At 40.5% G+C, this 24,997-nt stretch overlaps 1 protein-coding gene across 1 annotated transcript in view; it reads left to right on the top strand.

The window, feature by feature from the left end:
* Nucleotides 1-24,491, top strand: part of LOC126356179 (reticulophagy regulator 3-like) — a 39,414-nt gene extending 14,923 nt beyond the window's left edge. Inside the window, exons 5-6 of the mRNA XM_050006944.1 lie at nucleotides 21,001-21,162; nucleotides 22,866-24,491. Coding sequence (XP_049862901.1) covers nucleotides 21,001-21,162; nucleotides 22,866-23,458 — 755 coding nt within the window. The 3' untranslated portion in view covers nucleotides 23,459-24,491. The remainder of the gene's footprint in view (nucleotides 1-21,000; nucleotides 21,163-22,865) is intronic.
* The last annotated feature ends 506 nt before the right edge of the window (nucleotides 24,492-24,997 follow it).

The raw sequence follows: 24,997 nt of genomic DNA, 5'->3' as shown, positions 1-24,997 counted from the left end.
ACCCTTCACGCTGCACTCCGGTACTAAATTGGTGATGCCTCAGAATAAGCCCTACCAACTGATCCCATCTTCTACTCAAGTTGTGCAACAAATTTCTCTTATCTCCAATTCTATTCAATAACTCCTCATCAGTTATGTGATCTACCCATTTAATCTCCAGCATTATACTGTAGCACCACATTTCGAAAGCTTCTATTCTCTTCTTGTCCAAACTATTTATTGTCCATGTTTCACTTCCATACATGGCTACACTCCATACAAATACTTTCAGAAACAACTTCTTGACACTTAAATCTATACTCGGTGTTAACAAATTTCTCTTCTTTAGAAATGCTTTCCTTGCCATTGCCATTCCACATATTATATCCTCTCTACTTTGACCATCATCAGTTTTTTTTTGTTCCCCAAATTGCAAAACTCCTTCACTACTTTAAGTGTCTCATTTCCTAATCTACTACTCTCAGCATCACCCAACTTAATTCGTCTACATTCCATTATCCTCGTTTTGCTTTTGTTGTTGTTCACCTTATATCCTCCTTTTTCTTTTGTTTCCTTCACTGCTTGCTCAATATAGAGATTGAATAATATCGGGAAGAGGCTATAACCCTGTCTCACTCCATTCCCAACCACTGCTTCCCTTTCATGTCCCTTGACTCTTATAACTGCCATTTGGTTTCTATACAAATTGTAAATAGCCTTTCGCTCCCTGTATTTTACCCCTGCCACCTTCAGAATTTGAAAGAGAGTATTCCAGTCAACATTGTCAAAAGCTTTCTGTAAGTCTACAAATGCTAGAAACATAGGTTTGCCTTTCCGTAACCTAGCTTCTAAGATACGTCGTAGGGTCAGTATTGCCTCACGTGTTCCAGTATTTCTACAGAATCCAAACTGATCTTCCCCGAGGTCGGCTTCTACTAGTTTTTCCATTCGTCTGTAAAGAATTCGCGTTAGTATTTTGTAGCTGTGACTTATTAAACTGATAGTTCGGTAATTTTCACATCTGTCAACACCTGCTTACTTTGGGATTGGAATTAATATATTCTTCTTGAAGTCTGTAGGTATTTCGCCTGTCTCATACATCTTGCCCACAAGACGGTAGAGTTTTGTCAGGACTGCTCTCCAAAGGCTGTCAGTAGTTCTAATGGAATGTTATTTACTCCCAGGGCCTTGTTTCAACGTATGTCTTTCAGTACTCTGTCAAACTCTTCATCCAGAATCATATCTCCTATTTCGTCTTCATCTACATCTTTTTCCATTTCCATAATATTGTCCTCAAGTACGTCGCCCTTGTATAGACCCTCTATATACTCCTTCCACCTTTCTGCTTTCCCTTCTTTGCTTAGAACTGGGTTTCCATCTGAGTTCTTGATATTCATAAAGTGGTTCTCTTTTCTCCAAATGTCTCTTTAATTTTCCTGTAGGCAGTATCTATCTTATCCCTAGTGAGATAAGCCTCTACATCCTTACATTTATCCTCTAGCCATCCTTGCTGAGCCATTTTGCACTTCCTGTCGATCTCATTTGTGAGACGTTTGTATTCTTTTTTGCCTGCTTCATTTACTACATTTTTATATTTTCTCCTTTCATCAATTAAATTCAATATTTCTTCTGTTACCCAAGGATTTCTACTAGCCCTCGTCTTTTTACCTACTTGATCCTCTGCTGCCTTCACTACTTCATCCCTCAAAGCTACCCATTCTTCTTCTACTGTATTTCTTCCCCCTGTTCCTCTCAATTGTTCCCTTATGCTCTCCCTGAAACTCTGTACAACCTCTGGTTCTTTTAGTTTATCCAGGTCCCATCTCCTTAAATTTCCACCTTTTTGCAGTTTCTTTAGTTTTAATCTACAGGTCATAACCAATAGATTGTGGTCAGAGTCCACATCTGCCCCTGGAAATGTCTTACAATTTAAAACCTGGTTCCTAAATCTCTGTCTTACCATTATATAATCTATCTGAAACCTGTCAGTATCTCCAGGCTTCTTCCATGTATACAACCTTCTTTTATGGTAGTATAATTAATAAAGAAAATGAAAGAAAAAAGGCTAGAAGACGAGCTTTCCTTCACCGCCCTGAGTTTTGACTACTGCATTTTCATTCATTATCAAACAAAGTAAATAGAAATTCCGTATTCTACCTCGTCGAGTGTAGCAGCCTTTCAAATATTCAGAGCAACAAAAATAAATTTCTTTACACAAAAATACCAACAATGCACAAGGCTTTAGGATTGTTGCACGAGTTGATGTGCTGGGGCTCATTAAGATTTCACGTTGCTTCGTGGAATGTTGTGAAAAAACTTTCATTATAGTGCCAAATTCAAGAGGGGAGTTATCTCTTTTGTGGAACAAAGTTCTAATCGTGCTGCAGGTTTGCGATACGGGACTGATGAGAGCAACATCAGGCGATGGTGACTGCAGAGAGATAAATTATTCGAATGTTCATGTAGCAGGAAAGCTTTTAGTGGGTCAAAGTTTGGCCAATTTCATGCACTAGAAGTGATTTTAAATGAATTTGTTAAGGAACAGCGTCAGAACTCCTGGCTGTGAACACCGAAATTTTAAAAATCAGGGCACATGAAACTGCTAGAGAGTAAAAAATCGAAAATTTTAAGGCTAGTTGCAGCTGGATTGATCCGTGCTGGGGTTTACACTAGAGACGAACTTCAGTTGCACAGAAGCTGCTGAAAAATTGTAAAGGAAAAACTTTTGGAATTTCAGTGCTCCATAATTACACGGTGCACAGAAAAACAATACTTCCTTGGTCAGATAGGAAATGCTGACCAAACTCTCGTATATTTTGACATACCGTCAAATTATACAGTTGACGCCAAAGGAAATAAAGACATAAGTGTTCTTATATCAGGGGGTGAAAAACGGCGGATGTGCATCATGCTTGCTTGCACAGCAGATGGACATAAATTACCTCCATTCATAGATTTCAAGCAAAAGACTTTACTGAAATCGGAAGTGTTTCTAAAAACAGTAATTGTACAAGCAAACGAAACTGTGTGGTTCTCGGAATGCTTTGCTTACGCAATCTGTTGGTATTAGATGCGTATGCAGGCCATACAACACCTGCAGTAAAACAAAAATTAGAGGAAAGCAAAACGGACTTGGCAGTGATTCCAGGCAGGATGACTTCAGTTCTGCAACCACTTGATATCTGTCTGAATAAAGCATTTAAGGACAAGCTTATACGCTTGTACACAGACTGGCTTTCGAAAAGCGACGACTGACACCAACAGGATGTGTAAAACTTGCAAGTGTGTCAGTGGATTTATGATGCATTCAATTGTGTTCCAAATGAGACTGTGCAACAAGCATTTAAAAAATGTTAGATATCCAATACACTAGATGGTACGGAGGACGATGCTCTGTATGAAGAAATGAGCAACAAAGAATCAAGTGGTAGTGATTCAGAATCGTGACTGAGATTTTAAACATTTCATATAAAATGTATTATAAACCTAATAAAATTTTGTTTTAAATTTCAGCGTTTAATTTCTAAGTTATTTTCATTCTTATTTTGTAAGTGTTGCACAGGATAGAAAAGTGTGAAGAGCTGCATCAAACCAGTCTATGAACTGAAGACAACAACAACACACTCTGCATTTGAACTCATCGCTAAAAATCTACTACGAAAATCTGACTGGCAAGACTGTTTGGGATGTATATCAATACGGCCAACTCTCTGTTCGGAATTTTTTCCTACCTGTGACAAGAGATGGTTATTAACAGAAACTTTTATGAATCGTGAATCACATGCAGTATTCTGTTCACCATAAAAATAACATGAATGTAAACATTATGCCATGTATTCTTTTGTGTTTGCTGCTATCTCTTTTAAATCCTGTCTTCCTAATAAATTACGAAACTAGAATGAGACAACAGCAAACGCAGAATAATATACATATTATGTCATGTTTATATTCATATTATTCTTATGCTGAGTAGTGATACAGTCAGAAATGAAGCACGGCAACTGACTAGATTTTTAAATCTAAGATGACTCTAATTTCCGTGCAAAATGAAATGAACTAAAGAGGCGTCTGCAAAGATTTTCAAACGGAGAAAATTTTTCGCTAAACTCTCATTCAGAACATCTACCATCATACGCAGTCTATTATTTGGTTCTTGCTGATCATTATCAAAGAAAACAATAGTGTAAGTAACAACAAATAGCATTCTCTTGCCATTGTTTCACTAATGAGACAATTCCTCTCTTTTTTTATTGTAAGCAGCGGTACCGTGCACAAAAGCATGCCATTCCACGAGCCGTGACAGGTCGTAAACACTCATTATCAGACTGCGACAAACAATGCATGGCACAGTACAGTAATGCATTTTCAGCTTAGAGTGATGTAAACACCTACAACAAAGAGAACGGCCCTTATTAGATCAAAGCAAAATAAGCAATCAATTCAAACCAGATGAAGCACGTGAGAAAAGAAGGGTACCCGTATAAATACAGATGGAGCGCCTGATGCATAGCAATGGCTGCCTGGTAAAGCTTTAACTGCTAAGCTTATGACTCAAACCAAACTACTGTAGCTGTATCTTCAGCCATTCGACCTAAATTGTGTCTCATGTTACAATGGACCAACTTTGTTTCGATTTGGTGGTGTGGTCTAAAACTTCCCTCTCCCCTTGAATTTCGAGTCTCATATTTCATGTGTGGCTTAAAATCAAGGGGAAAAAAATTCCCGAATCTGAGTCTCATTTTTCAGGTGCGGTTTAGATTCGAGTAAATACGGTACTTCTTTCAGCCACAGTAAGTTGTCCACAAGGGCTACCTGGTGAAATATGCACAGGCAAGATAGAAGTCCGGCAATCTCATCTTTGATTCTATTTACTAGCCGTTTTTCTCTGCCAATCATTGCTGGGGCCCTGTCCGTTGAAAGAGAGAGCATTTTACCATAATCAGTGTTGGCATTTGTCATGAAGTCAACAAAAGTCTTGAATAAATCTTCTCTGCAAGTCTTACTTTTCAGTGGCAATATTGTTAGCCACTCTTCCCTAAATTCTTTACTTTCAGTGTATAAAAATCGCACAAAATGGATATGTGTTCTTAATCAACAATGTGGCATGATTCATCTAGTGCTATGGCATAGCAAGGTGCCTTCTGCAGAAGTTCGAGCAAACTACTTTTATTGTCAGCAGCCAATATTTTGGTTCTTCTTGTATTACTTATTTCCAGCAATGGAATATCTTGAATTGTGGCAACAACATCCTTCTTCTCTTCGAAAAGTGCCATGGCCATTTCTAACACTTTTTTACTATCTCAGACAGTGAAAATGGCTTCTGGTGTTTATTAAGTGTCCAACACGCACCCATTGCTGCATCTGCAGATTTTCGTTGCTTGCTTATCAAGCGAATTAGGAAGGCCCTATTTTTAAGATGCTGAATATGTCTGGAATTTTTCTTAGTGAACTTCACGACTCGGTGGAAACTTTTTGTGGAACTGCTGATGAGTTGTTTCTTAGTGCTGCTTTAAAATTGTGCTTTTAATAGGAGTGACAGTTCCGTTGCAAGGCAAACTGGAACAGGTCCAAACCTATCGTTGTTGTTGTTGTTGTTGTTGTTGTTGTTGTTGTGGTCGTCAGTCCAAAGACTAGCTTGATGCAGTTCTCCATGCTACTCCATCCTGTGCAAGATTCTTAATCTCCCAGTACCTAATGCAACCTACATCCTTCTGAATCTGCTTAGTGTATTCATCTCTTGGTCTCCCTCTACAATTTTTACCCTACACGCTGCACTCCAGTACTAAGTTGGTGATTCCTTGATGCCTCAGAATAAGCCCTACCACTGACCCCTTCTTATAGTCAAGATGTGCCACAAACTTCTCATCTCCCCAATCCTATTCAATACCTCATCAGTTATGTGATCTACCCATCTAATCTTTAGCATTCTTCTGTAGCACCACATTTCAAAAGCTTCTATTCTCTTCTTGTCTAAACTATTTATCCTCCATGTTTCACTTCCATACATGGCTACACTCCATACAAATACTTTCAGAAACAACTTCTTGACCCTTAAATCTATACTCGATGTTAACAGATTTCTCTTCTTCAGAAATGCTTTCCTTGCCATTGCCATTCCACATATTATATCCTCTCTACTTCGACCATCATCAGTTTTTTTTTGTTCCCCAAATTGCAAAACTCCTTCACTACTTTAAGTGTCTCATTTCATAATCTAATACCCTCAGCATCACCCAACTTAATTCGTCTACATTCCATTATCCTCGTTTTGCTTTTGTTGATGTTAATCTTATATCCTCCTTTCAAGACACTGTCCATTCTGTTAAACTGCTCTCCCAGGTCCTTTGCTGTCTCTGACAGAATTACAATGTCATCAGCGAACCTCAAAGTTTTTATTTTTTCTTCGTGGGTTTTCAATCCTAATCCGAATTTTTCTTTTGTGTCCTTTACTGTTTGCTCAATATACAGATTGAATAACATTGGGGACACGATACAACCCTGTCTCATCCCCTTCCCCTTCTAACAATTTTTTATTGTGTTCTACAATTGTTTATACTCGCTTGGGAAGGCAATATCGAAAGGCTTGATGACTTAAAAAAAAGGGCTGTCTTCTTGTCATGAGTCATCACGACATGTTGCAGTCTTGTCTTTCTGCTATAACTAAAGAATCAAATTGGTTATAAACTTCACAGTTTAATTGTATAGTACCATGAAGGTTGTGGTAGTAAAATTGTTGCATAATAGCAGCCCAATTGTATAAATACCATTCAGGTTTTACAGCATTGTGAAAATTTTGAAGTTCATAGCAATCTTCCTGACATTTTTTGGAATGTGTTCATGTTACAGAGAATTACTAGCATTTCTTTCATGGTGTGATGTTATTGATGTTGCTAGTTTAATTTCGGTTTAAGGCATAGTGTACTTTGTCTTAGCGTAGTTTGCAATTTATTTGGAACATTAGTGTGCTGATGAAAGATTGTTTACCTGTTTTGCTGTGGTCCTTGGTGACTCAACCACTGCTGGTTCCTTTTAAAGTGGGAAAACTACTATTGCCACCGTCATTGTGGCCACGCACAATACCTGTGCGATAGTAGCCATAGCTGGGTTTTGTTACCACAGGTTCTCAAGCCTGATAAGGATTTCTTTCCACAGGAACCCAAGCTGATGATACAATTCTATATATGTCAGAGGCCATTGAAAGTTTTTTATGTTCCATTAATTTGGTGTAGCATGTCATGAGTAAAACTACACTCCTGGAAATTGAAATAAGAACACCGTGAATTCATTATCCCAGGAAGGGGAAACTTTATTGACACATTCCTGGGGTCAGATACATCACATGATCACACTGACAGAACCACAGGCACATAGACACAGGCAACAGAGCATGCACAATGTCGGCACTAGTACAGTGTATATCCACCTTTCGCAGCAATGCAGGCTGCTATTCTCCCATGGAGACGATCGTAGAGATGCTGGATGTAGTCCTGTGGAACGGCTTGCCATGCCATTTCCACCTGGCGCCTCAGTTGGACCACCGTTCGTGCTGGACGTGCAGACCGCGTGAGACGACGCTTCATCCAGTCCCAAACATGCTCCATGGGGGACAGATCCGGAAATCTTGCTGGCCAGGGTAGTTGACTTACACCTTCTAGAGCACGTTGGGTGGCACGGGATACATGCGGACGTGCATTGTCCTGTGGGAACAGCAAGTTTCCTTGCCGGTCTAGGAATGGCAGAACGATGGGTTCGATGACGGTTTCGATGTACCGTGCACTATTCAGTGTCCCCTCGACGATCACCAGAGGTGTACGGCCAGTGTAGGAGATCGCTCCCCACACCATGATGCCGGGTGTTGGCCCTGTGTGCCTCGGTTGTATGCAGTCCTGATTGTGGCGCTCACCTGCACGGCGCCAAATACGCATACGACCATCATTGGCACCAAGGCAGAAGCGACTCTCATCGCTGAAGACGACACGTCTCCATTCGTCCCTCCATTCACGCCTGTCGCGACACCACTGCAGGCGGGCCGCACGATGTTGGGGCGTGAGCGGAAGACGGCCTAACTGTGTGCGGGACCGTAGCCCAGCTTCATGGAGACGGTTGCGAATGGTCCTCGCCGATACCCCAGGAGCAACAGTGTCCCTAATTTGCTGGGAAGTGGCGGTGTGGTCCCCTACGGCACTGCGTAGGATCCTACGGTCTTGGCGTGCATCCGTGCGTCGCTGCGGTCCAGTCCCAGGTCGACGGGCACGTGCACCTTCTGCCGACCACTGGCGACAACATCGATGTACTGTGGAGACCTCACGCCCCACGTGTTGAGCAATTCGGCGGTACGTCCACCCAGCCTCCCGCATGCCCACTATACGCCCTCGCTCAAAGTCCGTTCACGCTGTCGCGGCATGCTACCAGTGTTAAAGACTGCTATGGAGCTCCGTATGCCACAGCAAAGTGGCTGACACTGACGGCGGCAGTGCACAAATGCTGCGCAGCTAGCGCCATTCGACGGCCAACACCGCGGTTCCTGGTGTGTCCGCTGTGCCGTGCGTGTGATCATTGCTTGTACAGCCCTCTCGCAGTGTCCGGAGCAAGTATGGTGGGTCTTACACACCGGTGTCAATGTGTTCTTTTTTCCATTTCCAGGAGTGTATATTGCTGACCAGATGATGTCACAGATAGGGTTATTTGGGCGGAAGTTTTGGTAAAACAGAATCCAAGAAACTATCCTTTTCAAATGTGATTACTGAAAATTATTAGAGCCACAAAAAGGAGAGAACTATTCTTTTTATTGGATTCCTTGTTCAATTTCATTTTTTATAAACATATTTTTAAAGAGCTGAATGCTGTAGAGATGTCAAAAACTAAAAAAAAAAAAAAACAAAAATGCTACTTATTGTAGAACATAATAAAATATATTAGATTTAATTTGAGTACCACCAGAAAATGGGCCTATTTTCAATGCACATCCAAAGTCACTGTTTTGTAAGGGTTTATATGCTCACAAGACAAAACCAAATATAGTTTTTTGGTTGGCTTAGTACGTGGTATTTCTAATGAAAATGGTGTAAAGAGTTTACAGAAGACTCTGTCTTGTAAAAGTGGTCCAAAAAATAGCCATTTTTATCATTTTTAGAAAAGTTGTTAACTTTGACTTCAATTTGTAAACTATTGGAAGGAAGTAATAAAATAAAATTTTATATTCTAAGTCCTTGTATTGGTAAATTACTAACTGAAAAGTTTCGTGTGTATCCTGCAATTAGTCCAGGGATATAAAACATTAAACTTCACATTTTTCTTCAGTGTCAAATTAGATTCCAAGAAACTTCCTGGCAGATTAAAACTGTGTGCCCGACCGAGACTCGAACTCGGGACCTTTGCCTTTCGCTGGCAGAAGTAAAGCTGTGAGTACCGGGCGTGAGTCGTGCTTCGGTAGCTCAGTTGGTAGGGCACTTGCCCGCGAAAGGCAAAGGTCCCGAGTTCGAGTCTCGGTCGGGCACACAGTTTTAATCTGCCAGGAAGTTTCATATCAGTGCACACTCCGCTGCAGAGTGAAAATCTCATTCTAGATTCCAAGACTTACCAAGCGGGAAAGTGCCGGTAGATAGGCACAATGAATAAAACACACACACACACACACACACACACACACACACACACACACACACACACACACACACACACACAGAATTTGAGCTTTCGCAACCGGCAGCTGCTTCGTCAGGAAAGAGGGAAGGAAAAGGAAAGATGTGGGTTTTAAGGGAGATGGTAAGGAGTCATTCCAATCCCGGGAGTGGAAAGACTTACCTTAGGGGGAAAAAGGATACGTATCTGCTCGCGCGCGCGCGTACACACACACACACACACACACACACACACACACACACACACACACACACACACACACAGACATATTTAAAGGCAAAGAGTATGGGCAGAGATATAAGTCAAGGCGGAAGTGTGGAGGCAATGATGATGTTGAATGACAGGTGAGGTATGAGTGGCGGCAACTTGAAGCTAGCGGAGATTGAGGCCTGGTGGATAACGAGAAGAGAGGATATATTGAAGGGCGAGTTCCCATCTCCGGAGTTCGGATAGGTTGGTGTTGGTGGGAAGTATCCAGATAACTCGGACGGTGTAACACTGTGCCAAGATGTGCTGGCTGTGCACCAAGGCATGTTTAGCCACAGGGTGATCCTCATTACCAACAAACACTGTCTGCCTGTGTCCATTCATGGGAATGGACAGTTTGTTGCTGGTCATTCCCACATAGAAAGCGTCACAGTGTAGGCAGTCAGTTGTTAAATCACGTGGGTGCTCTCACACGTGGCTCTGCTCTTGATCGTGTACACCTTCCGGGTTACAGGACTGGAGTAGGTGGTGGTGGGAGGGTGCATAGGACAGGTTTTACACCAGGAGCGGTTGCAAGGGTAGGAGCCAGAGGGTGTATATATATAAAAACAAAGATTCCAAGCGGGAAAGCGCCGGTAGATAGGCACAATAAATAAAACGCACAAACACACACACAGAATTCTACCGGCGCTTTCCCGCTTGGTAAGTCTTGGAATCTTTCTTTTTAATATATTTTTCCCATGTGGAAGTTTCTTTCTATTTTATATATATATATATATATATAAACAAAGATTCCAAGACTTACCAAGCGGGAAAGCGCCGGCAGACAGGCACAATGAACAAAACACACAAACAGAATTACTAGCTTTTGCAACCGATGGTTGCTTCTTCAGGAAGGAGAGGGAAAGACGAAAGGATGTGGGTTTTAAGGGAGAGGGTAAGGAGTCTTTCCAATCCCGGGAGCGGAAAGACTTCCCTTAGGGGAAAAAAAAGACAGGTGTACACTCGCGCGCACACGCACACGCACACACACACACACACACACACACACACACACACACACACACACACACACAGACACAAGCAGACATTTTTCCCATGTGGAAGTTTCTTTCTATTTTATATTTTGCTTAAGAAAGCGCAAAAAGTTCTACAAGATGGCCTTTTTGTTTCTTTCAACAAAATATTGCTAAATATATTATTCTCAAAGTTCCAGAAAACTCACGGGTGCACTGTTGTTAGCTGCAGTGTGAAGTCAAACAACTGACTACACCTCTGCAAGGATTAAATTGGCGAACGTAAATCAATGTTCATTGGGAACATGTCCAAATGTTCATACAAAATTTCAGCAAAATCAGTGATGGTCATGCAGGAACTTTTTCTTTTAAAGATTCCTCATCTTCCTCATTCTGTTAAGCTTCTATTAATATTGCATTTACATTAATTTTGTGTGTGTGTGTGTGTGTGTGTGTGTGTGTGTGTGTGTGTGTGTGCCCACACAGTATTGTCTTGAGGTTGGGGGGCATTCATAAGAAGTCAGATTATTTTGTTTTGTTGCTGTGTTAATGGAGGAATCAAAATGCACCTGAAGAGGAAAAAATCTGCAAAAGATTGCAACAACCAACAGCTTCCCCATTTTTCATGAGTTACTCTGCATTGTACAAAATAAATAAAAATAAAAGAACCAAGCATCATAAAGGGTAAAAGTTGTCTCAGTAACAAGCATTCCAGAAATTTTCAGTAACCACAATAACTGCAAACCTCTTCGAAACATGCAATGAAAATATAGTTCTCTATGTAGAACAAAATTATGAATTACTGTGCCAATTAAGAATTCTGTATAAAGGATTTGTTGGAAGAATGGGAAGCCTAATCTACTGGCATACATCTACATATATACTCCAATATCCACCAAGCGGTTTGTGGCGGAGGGCACAATTCGCGCCAAAGTCATATTGTCATATTGCCCCTCCCCCCCCCCCCCCCCCTCTCTGTCTCAATGCCTCAGTATGAGCTCTACTGGTAAGGGTCCCATACTGATGAAGAATACTGTCTACTGTAAACGAGTTTTTGAAAGCTAGGCTTAGAATTTCGGCCTTCTGTTCATCATCTTCAGTTACATTACCCGTACTGTCAGCAAGATAAGGTATTGAATTATTTGTAATGTTCGTAGGTTTTACGTGCGACCAAAATTTTTTGGGATTATTTTTAGAATCTGCAGATGAGATATTCCCAGAAAGACATTTTCACTCTGCAGGGAGTGTGCGCTGATACGAAACTTCCTGGCAGATTAGATAAGATATTGCTTTCAAATTTGTTAAAAGAATCTCTCATTGTCCTTCCGACAGTTGCTTTCATTTTGGATAATTTCTGTTTGTCAGCAGATCAGTGACTACGTTTAAAACAAGTGTGCAAATTTCTCTGCTTTCTCAGCAACTTCCTAATATGTTTGTTGTACCAAGGTGGATCCTTTCCCCTCCCCTATATTTTTGCAAGGCTCATACTTCTCTAGCACATGGTGGACAATACCTTTAAATTCTGACCAAAGATGCTCAATATCTTTGTGTCCCGTGGTGAATGCTTGGAGCTGACTATGAAGATATTCATTAATGACACTTTTATTTGCTTTCCCAAACAAGAAAACTCTATGCTGTTTCTTTGGTTTGTTTTGCAACTTCCACTGACATAGAAGCCACAACGACATTATGGCTGGTAATACCTTCTTCTAGATTAACTTCCTCAAAACGATCAGGTCTGTTTGTCGCCAAGATACCTAATATGTTCCCATCTTGAGTTGGTTTTCTAGCCAATTGCTCAAGGTTGTATGTTGAGAGCGCTCCTAGAATAACTTCACACGAAAAGATATGATCACGAAAGTACTCAACGAATGACTCGAAAGTGAATTAATAAAATCATTCAGGTATTTCTTAATATCCTTAAAAACAATCGTAGGATTGATCTGAAGAAATAAGTAGTAAAGTAGTTGTTCTTCGTCACTTCACTGATAGGTAAATTTCTATGCTCATTTCCTGTGATTGTTTGTTAATACTTTTCTTTCTATCAAGCAAAAGTAAATAATGCTCTTGAAAAGTACCCGCAAGTACAGTTTACTTTCACATTTCCTAGTATTCTAGGACAAATAACATGACTAACAATGAATTTACACTGGTTTGTATTACAGTAATTTACACTAGTTTGGTTTACAGTGAAGGTATCAGTAAGATGCTGTAGCTCAGAGAAGGCAATTGTTACATTTAAGATAAGATGGTGCAAGCTTTTTACAGAAAATGTTGAGCACATGATAAACAAATATAGATTATGATGTGCAGCAGCAAATATTTATTGGTGACATACATTATTCTGTTCATGTGATTACGTAGGCTTTCCTGGCGTAATAAGTCTTGAAAGTCTCTTCGGGTTTGCTGCCGGATCCTAAAATCAACTTGACTCGATATTTTGGCGATCCAACTGTTCGCCATCTTCAGGAAATGCTACTTCTGCTGATGAGTCCCTCTTAGTACGCCTCCGGAACATAGGTCTGTGGCCTTTCTTCCTTATGCTGGAGGCTTATCATTTAAGATTGGACGAATTTTAAGGAATTTTAACATTAAGAGTGTGTTCCGTCCACCTTCTAAGGTTAGGGCTCTTCTCGGCTCTGTGAAGGATGATTTGGGACTTAGGAAACCCGGGGTGTACAAAATCCTGTGTCAATGTGGGAAAGCTTACGTTGGCCGTTCTATTCGCACAGTGCATGACAGGTGTGTGGAACATTGCCGTCACACGAGGCTACAACAGCCGGAAAAATCGGCCGTAGCGGAACACTGCCTAAATGAGGGACACAAAATGAAATTTGAGGAAACTGTTGTGATTGCCAACATTTCCGGTTTTTGGAATAGTGTCTAGAAGTGATTGAAATTAGGTTGGCTGATAATTTAATCAACAGAGACAATGGGTTTCCTCTTAGCAAAACGTGGAATTCTGTATTATCTCGCATCCAAACTGAACGTTATTCGGTGCAGCCTTGATTGCGATATATCGTTGCCAACAGTGTTTCACTAAGGGTTGCGCCACCTCCCTGTTTCGTAAGGCAGAAACTGTGATGGGCTGCGCATGCGCCGTGTACTGCACAGTAGCCTATATAGGACGTTGAATTGCAATCTTGCGTCAGTTCTCAGTGGGACTCATCAGCAGAAATAGCTTTTCCTGAAGATGGCGAACAGTTGGATCGCTGAAATATCGGGTCAAGTTGATTTTAGGATCCGGCAGCAAACCCGAAGAGACTTTCAAGCATTATTCTGTTCATTTTACAAACCAAAGGCCTTTGTTATTTTGCAATGAATATAATGTTATTACAATAATAATTGTAAATTATCTCCTGGCAGCTCCAAATCTGGCTGCAAGCATTTCCACTGGTTCTCATAGGCCCACAAATTTTTTATGTAATGTCAGTGGTGAAATTGTGGATAGGGTAGTTTCTTGCAACATGTGGGAGTTTTCTTAATAATAAAGCATTCTCCCAGTAATTCAGAGCAAGGGGGAGGAGATCATGCATGAATAATTGAAAAACACAAATAGTTTCTTACTAGACTAGAATAATTGCAATTGACGGAGATTTGTCATATTACACACATTTGTATACTGTGGCTAAGGACCTTTTTATAGTATTTCTTGAACAACTTTTATTTTAAAGTAGGTAACATATTCCAAATTATTATATTATAGTCAAATCACTCAACCACTGGTTCTGTCACTTCAAGAAAATGTTCAAATGTATGTGAAATCTTATGAGACTTAACTGATAAGGTCATCAGTCCCTAAGCTTACACACTGCTTAACCTAAATTATCCTAAGAACAAACACACACACACACACACACACACACACACACACACACACCCATGCCCGAAGGAGGACTCAAACCTCCGCCGGGATCAGCCGCACAGTCCATGACTGCAGCGCCTTAGACCACTCGGCTAATCCCACGCAGCTCTGTCACTTCATGGTTAACTTATAATACTTACTTTTCAATATTCTCATATTGAAACCACAATCAGATCCAAATCTGAAGGCATCAGTGAAGTACAATTCTTAGTACCACAAGCAAGTTTATTACTCACACAACCATACAGCCAGAACAGAACTGAACTCCTGTACAGAAAGTGCAGATGTTTATACAGACATTGAATATTCCAGAATATAAAAACAAAATATATTTCAAGAACATCCCAGAAATGATAACAAATACTGGAAGGGGCGACAACACATTTGAACTTGTGACCTACACCACAGTTTGCAGCATTGCTCCCAATCCTGGAGAAACAGCCATCTGATGTTTCAGAAGTTCTCTTTGGAGCTGACTACAGCTGCCTGGATCTCGACCATGTCAGTGGCCCTCTGTATGGCGGTGCTGCCCAGATCCTTAATCTAGTTGTATTTTTTTATCCTCTTAACTGTGGTGAGAACTGAAGGTAGCTTTTCCCATTGAACCTTGGCAATTGTCAAGTAGATCTTCAGTTTCATTCAGCCTCCCATCATCAGTTTACACCTCTTGACTAATTATGCACCTCTAGACTATTTTAGGTTGTCATGGAGATTGTGGATGACTTCTCTGTGGGTTTTTCTCCCCCTCCCTTGATGAAGGGTCTTAATCCTTGACTTCATATGCAACATTTGAGTGGCAAAGGATATAATGTAGCCCAAAGTAGTGCTTTACTTACTTTTGCAATAGACCCATTCTCTGCACAGCCTAAAAATCCAAACGAAGTGACCTGGACTGTATCTCACTGGCCAATGCTTTGCATTGTAGCACTCTTAGCCCTTCACCATCCTGGGTCCTGCAAGCCAGCTATCTTGTTTCTTCAGGCTAGGTGTTGAAGTGTTTCCATAGTCTTCCTGACTAGCATCCAGCTAAAACGAAAACAGTACATCTATTGTTCTTTCGGTCTTGGACCATAAAAAAATGGTGTGGAGGCCTGTAGCGTCTTGCTTTGCAGTGTTGTATGTGAATGTAATGACAGGTAGTATTGTATCTCAATCTGTCTGTTCACCATCACTGTACGTCGGGTCCATATTTGCCAGCATGTTATTAAAATGTTCTGTGATGCCATTCGTCTGTGCATGGTAGGTAGTTGCCACTATGTGATAATGTCACAATATGGAATTAGCTCTGATACTAGTTTTGTCAGGAAAATCTGATCACAATCAGAGATAATCAGACATGATGCTCTATACTTCAAAATGATGTCTTCTAGAATGAACTTTGGAATTTCTGGATCGTGGTCAGTTGGCACAGCTTCAGTGACAGCATAGCAGATAAGATATTCACTGCACATTATTATCTACAGTTTCCCATTTGCTGACTTCGGAAACCTCCTCAAAAGGTCAATTCAAATTTGCAGGAATGGTGTTGCTTCAGGTGTGACTGGTACTAGATACCCCATAGGTAGCTATGGCACGTGCTTCCGTCAGTGGAATTCCTTACAGTGGCTCACATAGTGTTTACAGATCAATAAATACCTGCACCTGATTCTGTATAGGGTATTCACGAACCCCAGGTGGCTAGATGTTGGAGTGTGATGGAAAAACTTCAGGGTAGCTGACCATAGATGAGCTGGGATGATGACCAATGATTTCTGCTGCTTTTAATCATAGCTCTTCTTATGCATTGCTCCATTATTATCTTTTTGTCTGTCCCTTCTCCTGCAAGACTTCTTTGGTTTCCAGGAATGCTGGATCTTTCCTCTGTTCAGCAGCAGAATCATTTAATGCAGTGATGTCTGATTTCATCCACACTGCTGTGTTCCACCAAAGGATTCGTTGAAAGACTGTCACCACCATTGTGTTTGCAACCTCTTTTATATACCACTGTGACAGTGTACACCTGAAGGGTCAATGTCCATCACCCTCAAATGACCTGATGGATCCTTTAGGGTAGTGAACTCCCCAGAGAGAATGGTGGTCTGTCATAAAAAACTGAGTGGTTTGCCAAATAAATGTGGCTAGAACTTGTTGATGGTCCAAACAACTGCAAGACTCTCTCTCTCTCTCTCTCTCTCTCTCTCTCTCTCTCTCTCTCTCTCTCTTTTTTATAGGTGTTCATCTCTGGTTTGGAAAATACTCTGGAAGCATAAGCTAGCACCTCTTTAGCACCTTCCTGAATTTTTACTAGAACTGCCCATGTTCCTAAATTAGTAGCATAAGAATGAAGTTCTGTCTTGGCATTCTTGTCATATGATGCTAGCACTGGAGAAGATATTGGCGTCTTCTTGAGAACAAGGTAAGATACTACTTGCATCTCATTCCTGGAAAATGTGGCATCTGTCAGCAGTAGTTTCGGCAAAGGACATCACACATATGTCAAGGAGTCAGAAAAATCTGCTGTCATTTTCTCAGAGTCAGGATGGATTCCACTGCTATTCACTAGGTGCCCCATGATTTTCCTTTCTTGGACAATGAAGAGGCACTGATTCGGATTTAGGTGGAGATCTGCTGTCTGAACACACATCAACATTGTTGTCAGTTGGCTTAGATGCTGTTCAAATGTCTTTGAAAAATGTCAGTGTCATCCATATAGCAAAGACATCGTCCATTTGGCAGTCGTACCCAGTCAGCCTCATGAATTTTGATGTACCAGTAGCCTATCTGCTTGTCTATATTTGTGAAATACTTGGTTGCGATTTCGTTCAGTCGTCAGTAGTACACACGGAAAAGCCAGGTGGTGTCCTTCCACATGGGGACCAAAGGAGAGAACCAGGGATTCTCTGCAGGCTTGGCGATGTCATTTTGCAGTATCTTCTCTACTTCCTCTTGGATTTTCTGTTGCTCACTCAGTAACATTCTATATGATCGCTTGCTAATTGGTGCATGATCCCCAATGTTGATATGAAGGTTTATTATTGGCTGTTTGGTCTGTCTTTTCTTAACTCCAGATTTGAAAACATCCAAAGGTTGATGCAGAATGGCGGCTGTCACTCTCCGATGTTGTTTCTCAGTCAGGCCAGATCCTATTGCCATTTCGACAGTAGCTTCCCTCCTTCGTTGTCTTTGGTCATAGCAGAGCCTAATCCTTTGTCAAAGGCACTAAGTTGCCCTTCCTGTCTTAAGCACATACCTTTAGGGAGGAGTTGTGGATGTTCATGACAGTGACAGAGTTCTTCTTGACCTCCTACAGTGGCCATGATCATTCGCTGGCATTTCTTGTATGAGCTTCAGAGTTTTAATTGAGTATCTCAGTTGAAGTCTGGAACTCATCTCATTGATGATGGCTAGATAATGTTGTCTTCCGCAGCAACATGCAGAGCGATCTTTGGTATTTGCTTGTTGGAATAGTTTTGTCAGTCCGGTAGCTCTGACATTCCACAGTCTGTGTGTGACAGCTTGTGATGCCTGCAAGAAGTTCAATTCGAGAATAGTGATATGACCACATTTCACTAAAATGGTAAATTTGAAAGGCTGTATTGTCTTGATAGTTACTCTTAAATTACGTGTTCTTGTTGGCTGAACCATTTCCCATCAGTAACCTTCCCCATCAGTAACCTTCAGAAAGATTGCTTTTGTATTGCAGAACAGTTTTCTTAGCTGACGACAATAAGCATCCGAAGTTACAGAGAAAGGAGCCTCTCAAATGACTAGTGCCCATACAAGATGGCAATTGATGATGATGTCGGTGAGATTTTGTGACATCCTGGTGACTTGCCTACGGAAGATTTTCATGTGCGGCAGTCTCACTTCTGTAGATGGTCGCCTGGCTTAGCTTTCTTGAATTCAGCTACAGTGTGTTGAGGAGCAACCTCGTCCAAGATTCAGTGACGGGCTACAGGTAGACTATAAACGTGTGCAGTTGACTGGCCGGAATAGAACTGTTGTGTGGTTGACGTCATCAAACACTTCTCTCTCTCTCTCTCTCTCTCTCTCTCTCTCTCTCTCTCTCTCTCTCTCCTCCCCCCCCCCTTAACTACCTGATGTCTGAGAGAGGCAAGCTCATCATGGTCTTTTTCAACTGTCACATTGCCCACATTCGGCAGTCAGTCATACCTCTTTCTTCCAACTCTTTTCTGTTGCATTTCATAAATTTGCTGGTGCCACTTCAATAATTCCTCTCTGATTTTGACATCCTTTACCAGAAGAGCATGGTACTTGGCTACTGAGTTCTGTCGTCTTCTGTCTGTTCCAAGTCACTTACCACCACCAGCAGCCGTGACGTTCGCAACAAAGAGAGTAAAAATTCATAGAATAACTTGTTACGATCCCGTTTAATGCTCACATTGGCTACAACATTCGCAGCAGAGCACTGAGAACACTATTGAACACTCATTTCACCAAGTGGTGACAGAACACACACACATAAAAGACCGCTGTGATTGGCAAGCTCTCGGAGCCACTGGCTCCTTCTTCAGGCAGAAGGGTTGAAGGGGAAAGAAGAAGGGTAAAGGAAAATGACTGGAGAGGTGTAGGAAAAGAGGTAGATTTTGGGAAAGTCACCCAGAACCGTGGGTCAGGGGAGACTTACTATTACCTCTCCAGTTCTTTTCCTTTACCTTTCTCTTCCCTGCCCTTCAACCCTTCTGCCTGAAGCAGGAGCCACTGGCTCCGAAAGCTTGTCAGTCACAACAGCTTTTATGTGTCTGTGTTCTGCCACCACAGATTTCTTGAAAATTTTACTGATTTTAGAATTACCATACTTGTGCATGTAGAATCCAGTCTGGGGTGGAAACATAGTTTATGCAGTGACATAGCACAGAAAAATAAGCTGTAAACTGTCTCGATAATACTGAAGGCTCGTGGGAACCCCATTTCTAGTACTGAAGCACATGCAAACTTTTTGTGCAGTTAAGCCCAGGCAGAGGTGTAAAATTAGTTGTGTGCTATTTCAGTTTCACATAAGTAAGCCATAAAGTTGTTCACAGATGAATGACTTTCCCTACTGTAGTAGGGAAAAGAAGAGAACCAGTGGAAAAATGCTCCTATCAGAGCACAAAAGGGCGAATATACTCCTGGTACGACTCTGACTGAAAAATGCAGTACCAGCTTCCTCGTTCTACCTTCCCAGCACTTTTATGGAAAAATTTTTAAATTATGGTGTGCAAAAAATCACACATTTTGTATGCTGAGAGAGGAGGACCAGTGGCAGTGGGAATGAGATGGAAAAGTAATAAATACTGGAAAATAGTGGACAGTAGTTGTGTTATATAAAGAGTGAAGGAGGCTATGGCAAGGGACACAGTGGCAGTGGAACATAGTTGATAAGAGACGGAACAGTGTTGGGAAGAGAGTGAAGGAGACAGTGCTAATGGGAGAGGAGGAGGAAGTGGAAGTGTGTGAGAGCAAGTAGTAATGAGAGGCAGAGTCCATGACAATGACAGGGGGAAGAGAGAGATAGTGGCATGAGAAGTGACAGCAGCAATGGGAAGGAATGAATGAGATGATAGTAGCAATAAAAGAGAGCAAGAGACAGTGACAGTGAGTGACACACATATATATAATGACAGTGAGTTGGGATGAATGAGTGAGAGAGAGGCCAAGTGGGAGTGGATGGGTATGAGCGACTTATACGGATGATCTAGTGGCTGTAAACAACTTGTAGTTACGGGAGCTTGTGGGAATGAGAGGTGAGTTGTATGTTAAAGAGAATGTCAATGTGTTTGCATGCCATAATATTTGGGGAAATTTTTAAAGATGCAGAGGAGGTTATAAAGAGGCATGTTTGCCTTTTTTGTGCTCTGATAGGAGAACTTTTCCACTAGTTTTCTCCCCCCTCCCCCCTCCCATGTCCACACACACACACACACACACACACACAAGGTGAATGTTTCTCTCTTACTTAACTCATGTTTCCTACAGGAATGCCTACCTCCATTAAATTTCTGGGAATTATTTTCACTGAACAGGTGTGCACACTGCATAGTTGAGGCATATGGGAATAGACGTGCATGTTGATAAAACATAACTATTCACTTGGCGTACGTACGTGCGCGCGCGCGCGCGCGCGTGTGTGTGTGTGTGTGTGTGTGTGTGTGTGTGTGTGTGTGTGTGTGTGTGTGTGTGTGTGTGCGAGAGAGAGATGTGAATACTTGTATTTGTATTATTACCGGTGCTGGCAGAATCATGTTGGCACTCATCAAATTTGTACTTAAGTGAAATGTTACTACTTAAGTGAAATGTTACTACTTTTAGATACAGACAGTGAAGTAGAAGATTACTTGCCGGAGCAGACGGGGGAAAATTTGGCACTGCTACAGCAAGCAGGAGAACCAGTTGAAGATGAACAGCAGGATGATTCTGTTATTCCAGAGGAGTTTGGACTTGAACTAGAGATGAGTGGTAATGATCCAACAGGTCAGCATGATTATATTCTCTGAGGAAATGTTGAACTATTTCATTTACATTGCCCCCCTTACTCTCTGTGTTTCTCATGGACAACAGGATCAAATTATAGTTTCAAGAAAAACATCTGTTACTGGCTGATTATAACAAAATGTGCACTCCTCCTTTCTGCTTACTACCTCACCTTATTCCTGGGATTGACCTGAAATGTAACAGACCTGTGAAAAAAGATTTATTGACAAAGTCTTAATCACTTATTTATATCAGTAGTGTGTATTTCATCTGTCAGTTACATCATATCCCAAACAAAATTTACACACATTGCTACTGTTAATGTCGGAGGACTTTCTAGCATTGTGCACCACATAAGCAACATATCCAAATTTATAAAATAGCACACATTCACTATGCTGCCCTGAATTACAGAATGATAATACTTGCGAATCATTATCAGTTAAGACCAGTATTAACAGAGCATACAGTAAAAATATCACAGAAATGGTAGGTTACTATGTTTATGTTTACAGCAGTCTGCTAAATGATAGCTCGGTACTAAGCCGACATTTAAACTTCATTATACAGCAGAAACAAAGAATGCAGGTGAAGTGTGTGAAGTGCCCTTTAGTTCTACTGATCATAGAATTCTTATCAAGTACTTTCATAATCTTGATATACTTGTACTTGACTTTTCTGGTCCCTCTGCTCGCAAAATACACCCTGCTTTCCATCATGTACCATTGATTCTGTCCATGCTCAGAATTTTGTGCTAGCCACTATGTTGATATGCAAAACTCATTTACACTTAAAGTAATTTCTTATATCCAACATCTCCTGATGTCTTCCCCCCCCCCCCCCCCCTCTCTCTCTCTCTCTCTCTCTCTCTCTCTCTCTCTCAAGACATTGTGTTTGTGCAAAGACCATTTTCAAATGCAGTGCAGTGTGAAATCTCTGCAATTTCTCCCATAAATTTCTTCTAGTTTGTAGATCATATCACATTGGAAAATGATAAACAAATGTTTGTCAGTTATTATTTATTTTAGCAATGTTTTGGTCAGTATTGTAGGTAGCAACCATAAGATTACTTATTACCACTGGGGCAGGTAACTGTAGCTCAAATTTACTGTCTTTACACCTGCCCATATAATTCCTTAAAATGTATGTATGTATGTAACATTCTCCATATAATTGAATATCAAGAGTTGAGTGGAAGAGAGCTGAGGCTCTTCATTGATAGTAATTTAAGATTTAATTTTAATGGCTCACATCAAAGAACCTGGAGGGAACTGCTTTATGTGAAGCAGTAAGTTTCTCAATACATTCGGTGCCAGTTAGGACAGGTCAGTAGATGTTCCTTCAATGGAAGTGTTTATAGATGAACATGGTGGGACAGCCTTGTGACCTCAATGTGTTCCATATGCTTTACCGTTTCCAGCCAAGACAATGGTGTCTTGTAGCCATCATCAGCTTCAACATTGGAATGCTGCTTTACTATCTTGATAGGCACTCATGTCATTTTACAGTATGACATTATCTGTGGTGGAAAATAATTATATGGGAAGCAAAGTTCTACAGACATACTATGCAAATATATTTCTGTATACTTATTTTAACAGTAGGTGCTTTTAAAGTTGTATGCATATTATCTGTGTAATTAGTAATTTATATGTAAACTGAGTACTTTTTCATCGTGTTTAATTGACTGTTCATTTATGCAGCCCCAGATTCGTTGGTGACACAGACTTCTTTTGTAACTGGAATGAATGCAATGCCATCTCACGAGGAGGGCAGTACAGATGGTCTTGACATCAGTGACTTTGATTTGTCAGCACCGCCATCACAGCATGGAAATAATGATGGTGATCTGCGCACAAAACAAGAACTAGAAATTGAACATTCAGACACAGATGAGGATGACATTGGAGAAATTCATTTTCAGAGTTCACACTTCAATGGTGACAGCTCTGAAGAAGAAGAGAAGGACTTCGTGCAGGGTCTTAGCTTTGATGCTGCCGAAGCAGACAAGACTGCAGGTCCTCCAAGCAAGGCCACTGTGAGTGGAGGCCTGAGTGATATCTTGACATCAACTGCTGTGCAGGCTGTAGCGAGAAACATTGCAGATATTACTGCAATGGGACAGAGCTTAATTTCTACTGTGATAGGCACAGGTGCAGCTTCAGTTCAAGAAGCCAGTGCCCAAACTCCTCGGCAGCAGTCTAATGTTTCTTCTGTGAAACCCTCTGATCAGTGTTCCTCCTCATCTTCAGACAGTGATGACTTCGAGATGATTTCACAGGATGATCTCTCGTAACACTTACTGCTCTTTCATATGTATGTTGTGTCCTTTTAATACCTGATCTTTATTTTGTAATATTTGCCCACTAATTGTATAAGTGGGGACCATTAATTTACAAAACTAGAAATATTTATACCAAAATAATTATTTTTTATTTCAGGACTTTGACAAAATTCAGTATTCTGAATACAAATTGTATTACATGATGATTTTTGTAACTTGCAGCAGTTGTAACCTAGCACCCAATAAAGTACTTAAAAATTTGTTGTGCCCTATATGCTGCAACAAATTGTGCTTAAATAAGGAAGAAACCTTTTTCCCTTTCAGTGAAATTTGGACAATATTAATAATAAACTGAATGTGATGTTGCAAAAAAAAAGATAGAAATTAGTATTTTTCCAATTTGTATAAGATTGAATGTTTTAGTAGATTGAATATTTAAAAATATTGTAAATATGTAAATACTCGTGGAAAAAATACTTGATAGTTATTGCTGCTGCACTTAGTGTTATGATTTTTGAGTGTTCCTTATGAATGTGAGGTATTTTCCTGAATTGCTTCTGTCATTGTGATATCTTTTTATCAGATGAATTTATACAGCAGCACTCCAAAAGTCTGTCTGTAATTTATATTATGACAGTCTGTTTTGGGTAGCAGTATTTCTGTTATTTTTTTAAAACTTTTAGATCTGTTGAGTGTACGTGTAGCTGCAGTATTGTTGTTTCCACTTTTTTATGAATAGTTACAGAGTAAATGACTGGTCCTATTGTATATCAGTCTTGCTAAACTGGAAGAAAATCTTTATACATTGCAGAGAATTTTATTAGTGTTCCGGCATAGAAAATAAAATGAATCACTCTCTCTGGAATTTGAAGTACAGGCTCCATATCCAGCAGTGTGTAACTTATTTTTAAAAAAGTGTAATTTGTGTATTTTTATTATAAGTGTGAAGTGAAAATGTTACCTGTAATTTTGTTGTAATACAGAGTAAGTATTTGCTGTGATTGAAATATTTGTAAGAAAATAAAAGCTAATTTATTGAATTGTATATATACATATATAATCAGTTAAGTTGCCACTTTGTTCACACACACCCTGTAACTATCGTTCTCTTCCGCACACCCCTGCCCATCTTCCACCCAATTTCTGTTGAAAAATGTAGTGCACTAAACAAACAAGGTGGTACACTCATTATTTTAATCCGAAACAGAAAAAAATACATAAAGATAATATCCAAGGTGCAAATATACTTCGAGTTGGCAGCTGTATAACATTGTGAAAATGTTACTGTATTCAGGTTGTATAATTGGAAGAGGAAAAAAAAAATCCCAGTTAAAAATACACTTTCTCCCAGACGAAAATAATTTTTTCTGTATAGTAACAGTATACTTTTCCTCGGAACTGTAAAACTTATCAATCCTTTCAGTGGTTGCTGTTTTATACACCGGCGTAAAATTTCCCAGCACTTTAGAAAGATGTTATGTGCATCAACATGAACTAGGGTGAAAACCAGTCTTAGCTCGTGTGAAGCGATCTCGCCAGCTGACGACAGCG

Source organism: Schistocerca gregaria, chromosome 3, assembly GCF_023897955.1.
Source record: "Schistocerca gregaria isolate iqSchGreg1 chromosome 3, iqSchGreg1.2, whole genome shotgun sequence".
Lineage (NCBI taxonomy): Eukaryota > Metazoa > Arthropoda > Insecta > Orthoptera > Acrididae > Schistocerca > Schistocerca gregaria.
This window is presented reverse-complemented; position numbering and strand designations above follow the sequence as displayed.